The following is a 15202-nucleotide window of genomic DNA, read 5'->3' as shown; positions in this document are numbered from 1 at the left end:
TTACCAGGACACCATCAGTAACTAAACCAGATATGTTGACAATGGACAAAGAATATCACTTTAACATATTTTTTTACTGCTTCATATAAATCCCTCAATTTAGCTGTGTCTTTTAGTGGCACTAAAGAAGCCATTTCTTCAGTGACATTATATTCATCATTAGTACCTCTAATAAAAATGGCAAGTTGAGCCATATTTGTAGCATCAGTGTTGTCATCCATCACCAAAGCATAAAATTTTAAATTAGCAGCTTTACTCTCCAAACTTCTTTTGATAGATTTTCCAGTTTTTTTCAATTTGCCTGGCTATAGTCTGGTGAGACAAACTGATTTTAGAAATATCCCCACTTTTTTCAGGGCAAATTATATCTGCCACACTTTCCATATATTGCTGAATAAACTCACCATCAGTAAATGGTTTTGATTTTTTTTTTTTTGCTATTAAATATGCTACCACATAACTAGCTTTTACAATAGAATCGTCTGAGTTGTAACTTTAAAAAAAAATCTTGAGAAGACAGACTTTTTTTTTCAGTTCTTCTATTTTGTTCTTACAACATGATCCTTGATATGCACCAAATTTGGCAGCATGTTTTTGCATATAATGCTTTGTCAAATTATAGTCTTTCAAAGCTTGCACAAATTCCCTATAAATTAAGCAGAGTGTCTTACTGTTTGCCTTGACAAAAAAAAGTCATCTGTCCACTTTTTGTTGAACAATCTTCCTTCATCTGTGATTTTTCTTTTTTTGGGTTCTGTTTTCTTTTGAGATGTTGTAGGAGCCATGCTGGTATTAAAAATCATAACAGACAAGGGACTATATTTACTTTTATTATGAAAATTAATTGACGGGAAAATAGAAAGCAAGGTTTGGGCCCTTCCACATCTCAGCTGCTGATGCAGCGCAAGGCGGAGGGCCAATTGTAAAGCACAGCAGGCAATGCATGAGGTACCACCGAGGTGTGGAAGCACCCTTAATCAAATAAGAATGCTTACCTGTCTTCTAAATAACATCAAACGCCTATCCTTTGCAATGGTAGGTTGAAATAATATTGATCACTGCGTTTCACTTGTCAAGTCAACACGAGTACATGTAACATCTCATGGTGTCCGTGCTTGGAAGATGCACACCGCCATAAAACTGAAGGCACACATGCATACAAATAGTGAGAGCATATGTATGTTTATGTGACATTGCAACATGATGTACAGAGTTCATGCTCGAGAACCACGCAATTGAGTTACCAAAAAATTGCAAAAAAAAAAATCTCATAATGGTTTAAATAAGTTTATGATTTTGTGTTGGGCCACATTCATAGCCATCCTGGGCCGCATGTGGCCTATGGGCCACAGGTTGGACACCCCTGAAATAAATTATTGGTATAAAGATTTTTGGAATATAGCTATTAATGACAAGTTAACTTCTGATATTATGTGATAAGTCAAAATAATTTTGAAGATATTTGGAGGCTGTTCACTGAATACATTTTAATAAAAGGAAAATGGTATGTATCACCGTAAGATTCAATGCAGTTTTGGAAGGGGAGTGGGAGTGGGGCAACCTGAATGTATAAATTATTTTACACTAAGTGACATGTATCTGTTGGTCCTGGTGGAAGGTAGTACTGTTATTATTGTATTTGTGTAAACTATGAGTTTTGTTTTTATTGTGTGTGTTTAATATAATATTTTTTCAAACACACACACACACGGAGGGAGGGAGGGAGGCCAGGCAGCTGGCCCCAAGTCAGGTGTTTTTGAGTAAACTTAGGAACTGGACAAATATACAAGAGGTATGTATTTAGTAGAGCGCCTAAGCAGTGACAGGCTGTCATTCAAAAGAAAAATGCAAAATCAAAAGGGAAGATGGTTTATGGTAAGCCATTAGTTCAGGCCAAGCCCATCATTAAGTAATCCGAACAGTGGGGAAAGGGGGGTGGCAAGCTCTGAATACAGGACTAGTGCTTTTCCTGCCCACACAGGGGACCACTGTCAATAGTCTACCCTACAAGACAGGCGATGAACTCCATCTCGTTTGTCCCATTGTCTGAAAGTGTCTCTCTTTATTAGACAGACAGCTGTGTGTTTCTTTAACATGCAGCGTATGATTGAGTGGCAATGAGAATGTTTGCTGCCTGGAAAATACTGAATTGAGAACCGGTGCTGTTCTGTATTTTTCTGAGTGGGTTCTTTCACTTTCTGTATGTTGTGTGCATTGGTGTAAATGTGGAACACAGGCTTGTTCTTTCTGGCATTGCACAATAAAGCTTCAGCAAGGGATCCCAAACCTTTCAAGGCAGATTTATGGGTAAATGCCCTCTTCTGTGGTATGTTGCTCCAAGAGATTGCTTGGCATGTCAATCCCGTGGGGAGTCTGGGATAGTGGATTTCCATGGAGTGCACAGGACACGGAGCAGACCCATGAAGCATGTGTTTGAAAATCTAGATTGTCGGAGTGCCTCTTCGTTGCTGGGGTACTTGGCATATTGGGAGAATTTGAAGATCCAGGATGATGAACTTGACAGGCAGTATCAGCATCTAGGGCATAGATGGCTGACTCACATGGGCACCAGGATCTAGGCAACTAGGCTAGAGTCCAAACTCCAATCCCAAATGAATCCAAATCTTTATTCAACAGCCCAACATCAATGCCAGGATTAAAAGAGCAAGGCAAGAGGAGAAAGCATAGTCAAGCAATCCAGGGCGCAAGAAACCAAGGAGGCAAATGAAACCTGAGGACTGGAGGATGAGCAAGGTCCAAGAGATCAGGTCACAACAAGCAAAGAGCACTGCAGCAAGCCTAGGAAACTTCATTACCAAGGCAGCTTCTGGAAGGGAGAGCTAGTTCTTATACAGCTCTTCCCCCAGGGCTGCTAGGTGGTGCTCATGAAGACCCTGGCAGCTGAAGTAGATTGAGGGAGGTAGCCCAACTACCAGGGCTGCTCTTCTGGTACTTGGCCAGCAGGTGGAGCCAAGCTGCCTTGGATCCTGACAGTCAGCACTTGAGAGTTTGGACCTGGATCAGTGAAAAATGGTGATTTGATGCATATGGAGGAGAAAAAATGAGTTAAAAAATGCAGATGTTGAAAAACGCTGATCATTTTGGGAAAAGAAGTTTTTGAACAAAACTACAAGTATTCCTGGCGGTGGGAAGTGGCCAACCCAAAACCTAGGAAAAACTATACCCAATTATATTGCTAGGAATACAGATATACTCTAGAAGACAAAAAAAAAAAAGCACTTGTGAGAATTGCAGAAGCAGCACACACATGCAGCTCCTGAGCATAAGCAAAATGTTAGTGCCTTTGGGAGTTGCTCAAAGCTTACGCTGACAAGTGGAAAACATGTCTGTGGAGGAATGATTGTTTTAAAACTGAGGACCCTTTTATCACTCTTGACAAGAGGCAAGGAAGGCAAGCCTCCCAAAGTAAGTTTGTATCAGCTACCAAGAAAGGCTAAGAAAACTGTTTCTTACCTTTCTCATTTGGTGTTTGAGCAGGGTTGGAAAACAAATTACATTTCTTTACTGTCAAGAGTGAAAGGTACTTGGCTAATTGTGTCAGGCCCCTGAATGACCAGGAAGGTGTTTAAGGGCCTCTGCAAAGAGGCCTGTCTTAACCTGGTGCTGAAAAGATGGCAAATTTGGCACCAGGTGGGCCACAGCAGGGAGGTTATTCCAAAGATGGGGGGCATCTTTAAGCAAGGTTTACATAACCCTAAGCAAGGTTTAAATACATGTTTTGAAACCTGAAACTACAAACTGGTTATTGCAAACTGGTTATTGAATGCTTAAATAAGGAAAATGAAAATTTAGGCATATAAGAGTTTTTTTTCTTTTTTGGCTTCATGTGAATCAATTCTTTATTCGGTCATTGACCAGCCAATAAATAAAACACAAAATTACAATTAGTTAAAGTAAGAAAAATACAGTATTTCTAAAATTACAATAACTAAGATAAGAAAAATAGAAGTGTTCTGGTAGAACCTAACAACAATTAGGGTTAGTTCTACCACACACACTGTACAAACTATCAAACAGTATTTGGCTGTAGTCAGGGAGATAAAATCGGATTGGATTAAAGTATCTTAAAATAAAATGAATCGGAGTGACCAGGATATTTAGAAAAGAGTGGAAATAACAGTTCCTGGTGAGCACCTGTATAGAGAAGGCAGTAAAGAATGACCTGCTCCCCCAAATGGACACAGTCCCTGTTCAAGGAGGTTTTTTTTTTTTTTTGGTATTTCCCTTCAGTAGCAGCTGTTGGGAGGGCATGGAATCTAGATAGGAATAAAGTCCTTCTGAATTTGGGGGTCACATCCTACTGAGATATTGAGCTGGTTGAAGTTGATGTGCAGGAACCTGTTTCTGGACAGAATTGGATAATCTGCTTGTAGCTCTAAATCAATGGTCTGCTGTTTAGGTTCTGCTAACACCCATTCATATCCCATCCAGGAGAACAAGAAAACATGTAAATCCAGGCAAGTAAATCCAAGTTTCTTTTTCAAGAAGGCCAGCTTCATGTCAAAGGACCGTATTTGAAACCCAGTGGAGTGCTGGAAAGATGGTCCTCAGGAACTTAGATTGAACTCTTTCCAAGAAAAGAAAAGACCTGTAGGGTCCCAGTTGAGCTCCAAACAGGAGCTGGGCTCAAATCTTAGCTGAGAAGACTTTAACTGCTGCAGGTAGTTAAAGTTAAATATACTGTGCATCTTTAAAGAAATACAAAGTTTGTAAGGTTGACACTGTTTTTTGTGGATTTAAGATGACATAGTTGGCATGTGATTAACAGTTACCCATAGCATGAAAGACAATCCCCAAATATTTGAAGGATTTAACTTGCTCAATTAGATAGTTATTAAGTTGCCAAATATGCATTTTAGGGTGCTTGGCAAAAACCACAACTTTGATTTTAGAGTAATTAATTTCTAAACAATCTTTCTGGCAATGCTCAGCTAGTACATACATACAACACACACACACGCACATTATATATGTGTGCAGAGGGGCTAGTAAGCCATCCAGAGACTTAAAATTGGATGGCATATTAAAAACTTTAAATAAATAAATAACTCCTTGTCTCACTCCCCTTTTAACTGGAATTTCTTTAGTGCTGCGTTCTTGGACATTGCAGCATATATTCATCTGTTAACTGAACAGCCAGTCTCCTTACTGTACACAAAAGGTAGCATTAGTAGGATTTCTTGTACTTCATACCTCAGCTTTTATTTCCTGTGAAAAACGATACCTTGAATTTTTAAAACTCAAAACACTTATTTGTTGGTGACGATGCAAGAAATTGCATTTCAAAGGAGCCAGCCAGGAGCAGGAAGCCGCCCAGCACTGGGTACTCCTTCTGAGTGGGACTTTGTGGGGGGGGGGGGCTGGAATTATGGCTATATCTTATTATTGGTATTATTCATCGTATTATATATTATATTGATATTATGTATTCCATTATGTATTATTAAGGTTTGTTTGATTTTTGTATTGCTTACAGTTAAATATTGCATTGCTTGATTGTATTGCTCTAAAGTACAAATGGATTTTTATGGAATATGTTTTTTTGTTTTGTTCTATTGTAAGCTGCCCTATGGGCTATGGGGCAGCATACAAATGAAGTGAAATGAAAAAATGAAAGAAGAATTCAGATAAAAGTAATCTTTTATCAATTGAAGAATAGTTCAGTTTCTCAGTTTGGATCTGGAGATGAGGTCAAAAGCACATCCAAGGTCAATGAATGCTGCACAGAGTGAAGAGCATGCTCCAGATGAATATTTCTCAATTAGATGTTGCAGGTTTAGTGCATGGTCCATACTTGAATAGCCTTCCCTAAGACTGCCTACTCATCAGCCAAAATATTCTGTTATAACCCAGTCCTGAAGCTTATAATACAAGTGTCTAGCGTAAAGTTTTCTAACTGTACTAAGGAGGCTAATAGAGTGGTAATTGGCAGGTAGATCTCTCCTTCCTTTTTTAACCCTCCCTTTTTTAAACAGAAAAAAGGAATACAGGTACATACAATTGAAATACAAATACATACCATTCAAAATATATCAATAATATTAACACCTAAAGCCCAACTGATAACTAAAAATAACAATTTACACTGTGCACCCACTCCCCAGGTGACCAGTTATTACCTCCATTTCATTTCATATAACAATTAACAGTATATGCTATACTACAGTTATACCCACATCCCCTCCAGAAATCCACATATTCATGAATAAGCTCACACCCTTTACCTTCTATCAATACTGCTTTTACAAAATCTTCCCATATTTCATTATATTTATTTACTTTTATTATCTCCTTTTAAATTTTTATTTCTGTTGTCAGTTTATCATTAACTACCATATTCCATTATACCATTCATGCCTTTGCATAACCCGGTTCTGTTTCTAGTATTTAACCATCACTAACTTGGCTGCCATTATCAAGTTTAGGATCAATTCTTTCTTAAGTTCATTTATATCTTGTTTTTCAATCAACAGCAATAACAAAATTCTTGGTGACATTTCTAAATTTATATTTAGAATTTCTCTAATTTCATTAAACAGCATAATCCACATCTTTTGTATATTATCACAATCCCACCACGTATGTTTGCAAGTTCCAATCCCTTTCCCACATCTCCAACAAATATTAAAATATTCATCATCAATTTGGTTTAACTTAACTGGTATTAAATACCATATCAATATCACTTTATATCCATGCTCTTTAATTCTAACCAACATATTCTTATATACTCTTCTGTTCCAAATATTCTTCCAATCCTTGCCTTTTTATTTCACCTACGTCCATTTCCCTAATTGATTTTAAGCTCTTTGTCTCCTTCCTCTTTTGTAGATTGGAATCACCAAGGCTAGGCCCCAATCCTCAGGAACCTTAGCATGGTGAATAAGGAAGCCAGAACAAGTACCCACCAATCTAAATTGTTTTGAATAACCTCCACTGAAATGAAATCATACCCAGGAGGTTTGTTTGGTTTCAGATAATCAGAATTGCAATTCAGTTTTGCAATTCAGTGCCTGATACAGGAGGCCAGGAGGGGAGCAGATGAACTTCATAATCTAGTTCCCTCTTTGGATAGGGCAGTTTCTCCTGTGTATACCACAATCTGAAATCATCTTCCCAGACTGAAGTGGAGATAAAGGATGAAATTTGTGGCTTAAGGGAAGAAGATTTATGAGTTATGAATTTCTAGAATAATGCAGTTCTTAGAGTGAGTGGTAAAGATTAGTTGGTTCCAGAAGTATATCAAGGCCTGCCTCATCTTTGCCTGTAATAGCTGTTTATATTTCCTCTTGAGTAGGAGCAGGTCTTGGATTGGGTAGAAGATCCCTTTTGTATTCCTTAAAACAGGAAATTACTTGTTTTTTAGCCATATGGCAGTCACTCTCAAACCATGGTTGTTTAAAGGAGCTCTGTTTCTTCTTAATACCAGATGGATGGGTTGAAAGGATTGTGTGGAGACACTGAATTAACTGGGTATAAGATGGCAGAATCTGATCGGTGGATTTGTCATCCAAGATGTGTGCAAAGTTGAACTACCTCATTGGAAAAGAGCATTTGGGTTAGTTTCTCCTTTGTCTGACCTGTCCATTTTGTTCGTACTTGTCCCCTGAGGATATCTTCACATGGAATGGGGTAAGTTATTCCAAAAGGAGATATCAAAGGGCTTCAAAAGCAACACATTAGAACAGTGATCACTCTCACTTTCATGTCAAGTGAAAATTCCAAAAGAAGCTGAGCTACAGTGTAAGAAACCTCTGAACCCACAGAAAATAAGGTCAGAGGGCAGGGTGAATGTGCTGGCAACCTCTCCTCTGCAGAAAAGCCTAAGTTCCAGAGGAATAAATGGAGTGCAAGTTCAAATTTTGCTTTAACAACAGAAAGGTTAAGCAGCTTTGGCATTCCCAAGGTCTGTGAAAGAAGAAATTTATTTTATGCCCAGATAAGGATCATTCAAAGTGATCATAATGACAAGGATCATTGTGAAGGTGAAAAAAAGTGTCAAGGAAGGGACAATAAGAGCGATTAACAGTTCTTAGAGAGGCCACTTTTGGCAGAATTTCTTTCCCAATACATATTCAGGTAATTGAAGTCCCCCGTTACTACCACATCATATTTCCTTGAAATACAGGCAATTTGCTTTTCACAAGTTTTGTCCTCATCTTCTCTTTTATTGTGTGGTTGGTAGTAGACTCTATCATATTCCTTGACACATTTGGTTTGCCCCAGATGCTCTTGATGGGGCTACCAGGTTCATCTTTCTGTATTTCTTTGTAGGGGTAAGTATTTTCAACATACTTTTAACATCTTTCCTACATGATTGTGAAGACTATTTTGGGGTACTACTAGAGTTCTGATAGTTGCATACCGGAGACCATGAAAACCATGATCCTGTGTTAAGACAACATGACAAGTCATGGTGGTACACAGAAACCACAGAATAAATCATTCTTTCTCATCATTGTTTCTCAAGTCCACATTAACCATGATGAATTATCATGACCGGGTTCAGACATGACAGACAACAATGGTAAAAAACCACCATGGCTTGTTGCATTGTCTTAACTCAGCTATAAGTAATAAGTTCTGCATCTGGGATCATCCCTAAAGAGAGGGGAATCAGCCATTTATTTTGTTGGGGATGATCCCAGGTATAAAGTGCTAATTTCCATCCAAATCTGTATGAAATCTGTATATCCTGAAAGAATGGTTATGCTATCTAGCTGATCTATTCTAATAATCTGTTTGCAAGGAATATAAACTGGATTTCAGTTTCAAGTCCCCACCCTACCCCAGAGTTTAAAGCTAGAACATCTTCCATGTAGTGGTTTCCTAAGAGAATCAAAAAGTGCTTAACAATATGGATTTCTAAAGACAATTTGCACTAGGCTTCATTAGTTCTAGTAGAGTTGCTAGATTAAGTTGAAAAAAATCCTGTAAGAGATATACAAAACAAAATGTTTATTATTTTAGTTTTAAGTATTTTTCAAAGATTCAGGGATGTATAGGAAAGTAGAGAAAGCATATACAGAATCAAAAATAAACTTGCAGCTGAGCAGATTTAAAAATAAATTGATAGCATTATCATTTTATTTGTGAATAATTAAGCCACTCATTGATGTATAGTCACATGAAATGGAACTTTAACTTAAATGCTACTACTTTCTTCCTTATTGTTTCTTGAGATATTATGCATATAGTTAGGTTTTGCATCATATTTAGCTATTTCACAAGATGCTTAGTTTATTATTTCAATTTTTTCTAAGCACACTGTTCAGTTGAAGAATAATCTTTCATAGACTGTTGTCCTCTCTTGTTGCAACAATTTTGGCCCATTATCGTTCAAGAAACAGATCTATTACCCAGCCCCAACAATGTTGATCTAAAACAAGCCTTTCTTGTCAGGATTTTAATAACACAGCTGGTTTCATTTCCAAAACTGTCCTGAGAATGGCATTTTAGAAAATAGATAAAATAAAATCTTAATTGAACCAAACTCTTCCCTGGGTAGCCTACACCGTTAAGGTGTTTGTCTGACGTGACCAAACTATACACTAAAGTAAGTAGCTACAAGAATAGACCTTTTGGAACATGTAGTTAATAATGAACCAACTCAGTTGTGGCCTCAGTGGATCACTTCTAATTAGCACTGCCTAAAGGAAAATGGCTTTTGACTGAACAGGCAGCAGAGTATTTCTACGCTTAATTTGCTCTATTGGGCTGAAATCCTAAAATGGAGCTACGGCAACACAAACTGGTAATTTTTCACTGCAAACAATGGGGAAAGGCTCAAGAGTGTTGTCAGATCAGGGCAAACTACTGTTGTTTAGCACAGCAAGTGAAAACATGACATCTTAAGGCCACAAAGTCTGCTCTTCGAAGAAAAGGGCTTGACAAAACTCATTGTGTCTGCTGCGTGTTACCCCTGGGGTCACACACAGTGGAAGTCAGTTATGCATCTGTTTGCTGTTTGTTAGTCTTCTTCAGGAGCTTTCTCAGATTAGATGACATGAAGTAAGGCTTTTCGGTAGAGCCATCGTTACGTTCCAGGTCTTCCACTGCAAAGAGACACAAATCCCCCCAGCAAAGGGGTGTGAAAAGTCTGCCTTACAACTAACAGATGGCAGATACCTGCAGCTGAATTTAAGGGAAGTCTTGACCATTGACTATATTGAGCCATAGAGGTGGAGTTTCCCCCCAAGATACAAAATACATCCCACTTAACATGTATCAGAATGAGGACAAGACAGTACTGGCAGCTCACTCCTCCTGTCTAGCAAGGAAGATTGTGCAGTTGCTCACTATGGAAGATCTGGCCGAGGATGGGCTTCGCTGAACCCTGTCTCAGTGTGAGGGGATATATCAAATCATTTTCAGAGCCACATTAGTGACCAAATGAGTCTACATGTCTAATCTCTGAATTCTGAGAAAAATAAAAGTTTGCCTCTCCTGCAGTTCAGTTACCAACGGTAAATGTTTTAAGCTAAAAGAAGCTGGTATTTTAAATGCTGCGCATTTGTCTTTGGCCATGCCCACCACTGGAAAGTGGCCTCCAGTAGCTTTTTTGACATGGAATCCAGCCCTCTGGCTGAAAGAGGTCAGACAACTCTTGAATAAACTCTGAATATCACTTTTTTAGGGACAAAAATTAACAGAATAGCATTAATTTTAAGAATCAAAAACCAAGGGTAATAGCACAGGCTATTTCATGCACTTTTAAAAAAAGTGACGTGTTTTTCTCTGGCCCATCTTAATTTTCACAGGGTTGACCATGGACATGGAAGGTACAAAATATGGTAGTTCAGTCTCTCTTTTGCAGGAACTGCCATTAAGGGCATAAGAGCCCTGCTGGATCCAAACAAAGGCCTACCCAGTCCCATGTTCTGTTTATAAAGAAAGTATAAAAAGCCCAATAGCACCATCCCACTTTTTTGCCAGCAACTGCCATGCAGAGACATACTGATTCTGCTAGTGGAGGTAACAGATAGCCATCATCCTCCATGAATAAGGCAGTGGCACGGGGTTACAGAGAGGGGGCCTAGCTCGCTCAGGCTAGTCTGTCCAGATGGATTCTTCAGATTCAGAGGAGGTGGCAGAGGAGCAGAGGCAGGCATATGTCACCTGTCGCCTTTGCAGTTTCAAGGTTACAAAGTGGAGATACCAGCATGAGAACCAGCCTGCCTTGGAAAAGGAGGAAGACATTTCAGACCAGAAAGGGTGGAATCTGAGGGCGACTGCTTTGATCCTGCCAGGAGGTGACAGGTGAAATGTGTTGGTAAATTAAATAGCATCTGACATTCGAGCTGTCTAGCTTCACTCAGCAGGAGCCACCCTGAGCATGGAGTAATGGTCTTTCTGAAAGGGAGAGGGGAGCAGATAGATGTTCTAGGTTGGAGTCAGCTCTTCACATGGGTAGATGATACTCCTACATCTCAAAGGGAATGTTACTTTATGCAGTTTATCACCTGTACAGGCGGACTGTGCTTCTAAGATTTCATCTAAGTCTGCTGGGGAGGAAAAAGGGCAAGGGAGCGATGTGCTCCTGACAGCTTTTTTGCTCCACTTATCCTTTCTTTGGAAATTTTTTTAAAATCCTTTTTTTCCTTCTAGCTGTCTGGAAGCATTATATTTTCCTACTCATATATATAGATAATGCAGTGCATCTTAGTGATGCAAGTAAGTGATAGGTAAATTCTAGAAAAGATCCTGGCCTCTCATGTGAGCACATATTAGACCTGCATCCAGTCATCTCCCTTTACAAAGGGTCTGTGGAGCCTTCTGTGTTTTCAAGCTGAGATCAGGGAAAGAGAGCAGGAGAAGACATGTGGATACAAAGCCATTAGAACAAGAAATAAGCAAATTCTTCACACAGGATCTGATCAGTCTGCTCAGGTCTGGCTCAGCTGCTCCAACAAGGTCTAAAACAAATGGACTTCTGCTCACTCAATGAAAGTTTACCTTCCTCTCCTCTCCCCTAAGCTTCCCAATGTCTACCCTGAGCCCCAGATTTCTTGGTAGAAAGGATACAAATCAATCAAAATGAACACATTTACTCTAAACTTTTGGGGGACTTTCCAAAGCAAATTTGGGGGATGACATTTATTAGCCAGGAGTGTCTGTTTTAGTGGTGGAAGAAAACTATTAATTACAACAAAGAATTCCTAGAAAAACAAAGTGAAGACTTCAAATCCTTTGAAGGACATACTTCCAGCCTGGCTCAACAACACAGCACTCAGGCTGAAACAGCACCATAGATTGGCAAATAGCTGAAGGCAGTTTGAACGAGGACAAAGTGCTCATGGTATGTACACTTATTCCACTTTTGCTTCTGCTAAACAGAAGTTATAGGTTTCAAAAATCTGTTGGTCAGAGTCAATGGCAGAACAAAAGAAAATTGTTGCAAAGCTTTTGCTTAAGCACTTTCGCTTCTCTTAAAAACACATCTGCCTTAAGTCTGAAACAGGTAGGGCCATTGGTCTCATGAAATGGTACACAACAGAATTATCAATAGAATGTGGGGAACCTTTTGGAATCCTTAAGAGTCTCCACAATTCATTTTGGAAAAAAAGTTTCTTGCTCTCATGCTTATGGAATCATCAGTGCCTCTCTTATCAATTTAGTTTCCTCTGCTGCTTTTTGCATGTTTGTACCAGAAGCAACCATCAAAGATAACAGACATCAAGGGAGATATAAATAAATGAGGCCATAACAATTTGTCATTTTAAAAAAACAATCTTCCTACACGAACATTTACTCAAGTTTACAACTTGAAATTGCAAGCTGGTTTACATATTCATAAACAGTTGCTCTATCTTTCTGTTTCAATAAGAAACTTTAACTGGATAATATACTTCCTGATGCACAGAGAGCCACCATGAAGGACACTGCTTGGAAGTTAGTATCTCTTTAATAAGGCACTGACTTTCCCAAGATAAAACCTGAACTTTTGTCTACCAAGGACATGATGCAGAGTGCATCAACCATTCTCAAAAAAAGTTCTTATTCCTTTGCAACTGTATGGCCTCCTTTATGTTATCTTGCCACTACAACTACTATTCCCCTTCACCATTTCCTAGTCCTTCATTCCTCCCAACCCAGAAAATTCATGCACTGAATTTTTAGTTCAAAACTGACTGGTGTTAATGTGTAGTTCTCTGGCATAGGGCAAAACCAGTCCAGATTACAGGCTAATAGACTAACAGACATTTATAAAAGCAGAAAAGATTTAAACTCCAGTGTTATGTATTACCAAGTGTATATATTGTTTTGCATTTTCAGAAATGAAACCACCTAGTTTTAATTAGTTGTAAGAAGGAACTATCAGCTATAAATTTCCAAGATTCTTGAAAACTGCAGAAAAATGTGCTAGAAATCTCAAAGGCATGTTTTGACCACAATCCAACACAGGGTTAGGTATGCTAGCACCCAACTACTTCAATAGGCTGGAGCACACCAAACATTATGTTAAATTTGGGCCATATTGTAGAAGGAGACGTGTTATAAAAATGGTAATTTCTTCCTGCATCAAGACAAGCTTTATAAAGAGGCAAGTATAGCTATTTCTACACCAGATTACTCTGTAAGCAGCCATACACTCAACAGCATGCTCGAGTTTTAGCTCAGTTCACTAAGTGCAATAATCCAGGGCAGCAGGCTTCCACAGCATATGCAACACTGCTTGACGCTGAAACAAATCTCAAAAGCTTCTGGTTACTGGTGAAATAACCATTATTTTAATAGATCTGTCAGCCTCCAGAGAAAGGGTTCCACAGATTTGTAGGAAGAACTTCAGGACAAAGGCAACTTATGGCTAACCGAAATGCCATTGCTTCCAAGGTATTTAATCTCTGTCTCTGTGTTGATCCAATCCACTGAGCTGCTGCTCAGTTTCTCAAGCCAGAAGCACGTCTCTCACCTCCATTTATGTCTGCCTAATGGGGATTCATGTGCAGTTTGATGTTTCCACTTACTGAGATTGTTTAACTCGCACAGCTAGCCCCACAGAAGGCCACTGAACCTCAGCAATTTTGAATCTTCTGCCTTTTTGGAATCACAAAGCAAGCATGCTTAGAGGTCACAAACAGATTTTAAAAAGTGACTCATTCCCACTTCTGCCTAATCAAAGAGGTGAAAAAAGCTAGAAAAGAGCTGAAATATAAATATCTACAATACCCATTTGTACTGTATGCATGTATTCTGTTTAACACTGTTTAAATAGCCAGCTTTGCTATAAATATGACATCTTGAAGAGGGCAAAGAACAACCCTGTATGGTGCAACAATGGAAAAAGTGGCCCATTACCCAACAGTATATTAAGGGCACAATCCTATACATGGCTGGGGTACACTGGAAGTTGTAGGACATTTATCTACCTAAACATGCATAGGATTGCACCCTAAACCTCCAATTTCAGTTCCATTCCTTTGGTGCTGAAATATTTTCTGGGTAGAGGCAGGTTATATATCACAGTCTCCTGTTTGCTGGGTACAAAAATCACAAGCATCATCCTCAACCTCCTGGAGCATCAACATTAGAAGGTGGGCACCAGTGCTTAGGGTAGCCATGATGGAACAGCCCTTGCACATTGATCAGACATGTGCATACAAGGCCTGCATTGGGACATCTGCATATGCCTTTCCCACTTGGTACACTCTTCCCTATTCTTGGCTCTCAGCACTTTTGGAAGACTCTAGAGTTCCTTTCAGCAGGATTTCACTCAGTGCAGGGGACATGTAATAAGGTCGCTCAGGTGATCCATCGTTCCTTTCCAGATCTTCACCTTTTGGAATCCCAAGACAGATAGAAAAAGCAGCCACAAAAGAGTAAGAGAAGCAAAGCAAAAATAAATATGACAAAGGCAAAGGGGATATAAAGCAAAAGGGGAGAGAAAAAGGGGAAATTTAAAGTTAGTTGCAATTAGATTTCTCCACCAAGAAAAGAACAAAACAGCTTAGACAGTCACCTGTTTTTATGCTATATAGAATATTCTTGCTGTTGTAGAAACAAAGGAATTGCTAACTGAACCGATAGTGAAAATGTGGAGAAGAATGAGAAATTAATGGTTCCCAAATCACAGAAGAAATGAGCTCTTACTGTCATACTAGCACAGGACTAAAACATCAAAGTGAAGATGTTCTACAGTGGAGATGCATTTATTAAAAATATTCTGGTGCTCTCCTGATGT

The 15202-nt window shown here is 38.9% G+C and overlaps 1 protein-coding gene across 4 annotated transcripts in view; it reads right to left on the bottom strand.

The window, feature by feature from the left end:
- Positions 1-8964: 8964 nt before the first annotated feature.
- Positions 8965-15202, bottom strand: part of SLC44A2 (solute carrier family 44 member 2) — an 80213-nt gene continuing 73975 nt past the window's right edge. For 2 of the 4 annotated variants that reach the window (XM_044419279.1, XM_044419280.1), the window contains exon 22: positions 8965-14797. In XM_044419279.1, the coding sequence (XP_044275214.1) occupies positions 14676-14797 (122 nt within the window). In that variant the 3' untranslated portion in view covers positions 8965-14675. The remainder of the gene's footprint in view (positions 14798-15202) is intronic. The other 2 variants (XM_044419281.1, XM_044419282.1) reach the window with 1 other exon arrangement.

Source organism: Varanus komodoensis, unplaced genomic scaffold (assembly GCF_004798865.1).
Source record: "Varanus komodoensis strain SLA01 unplaced genomic scaffold, ASM479886v1 scaffold101, whole genome shotgun sequence".
NCBI classification, from domain to species: Eukaryota; Metazoa; Chordata; class Lepidosauria; order Squamata; family Varanidae; genus Varanus; species Varanus komodoensis.
This window is presented reverse-complemented; position numbering and strand designations above follow the sequence as displayed.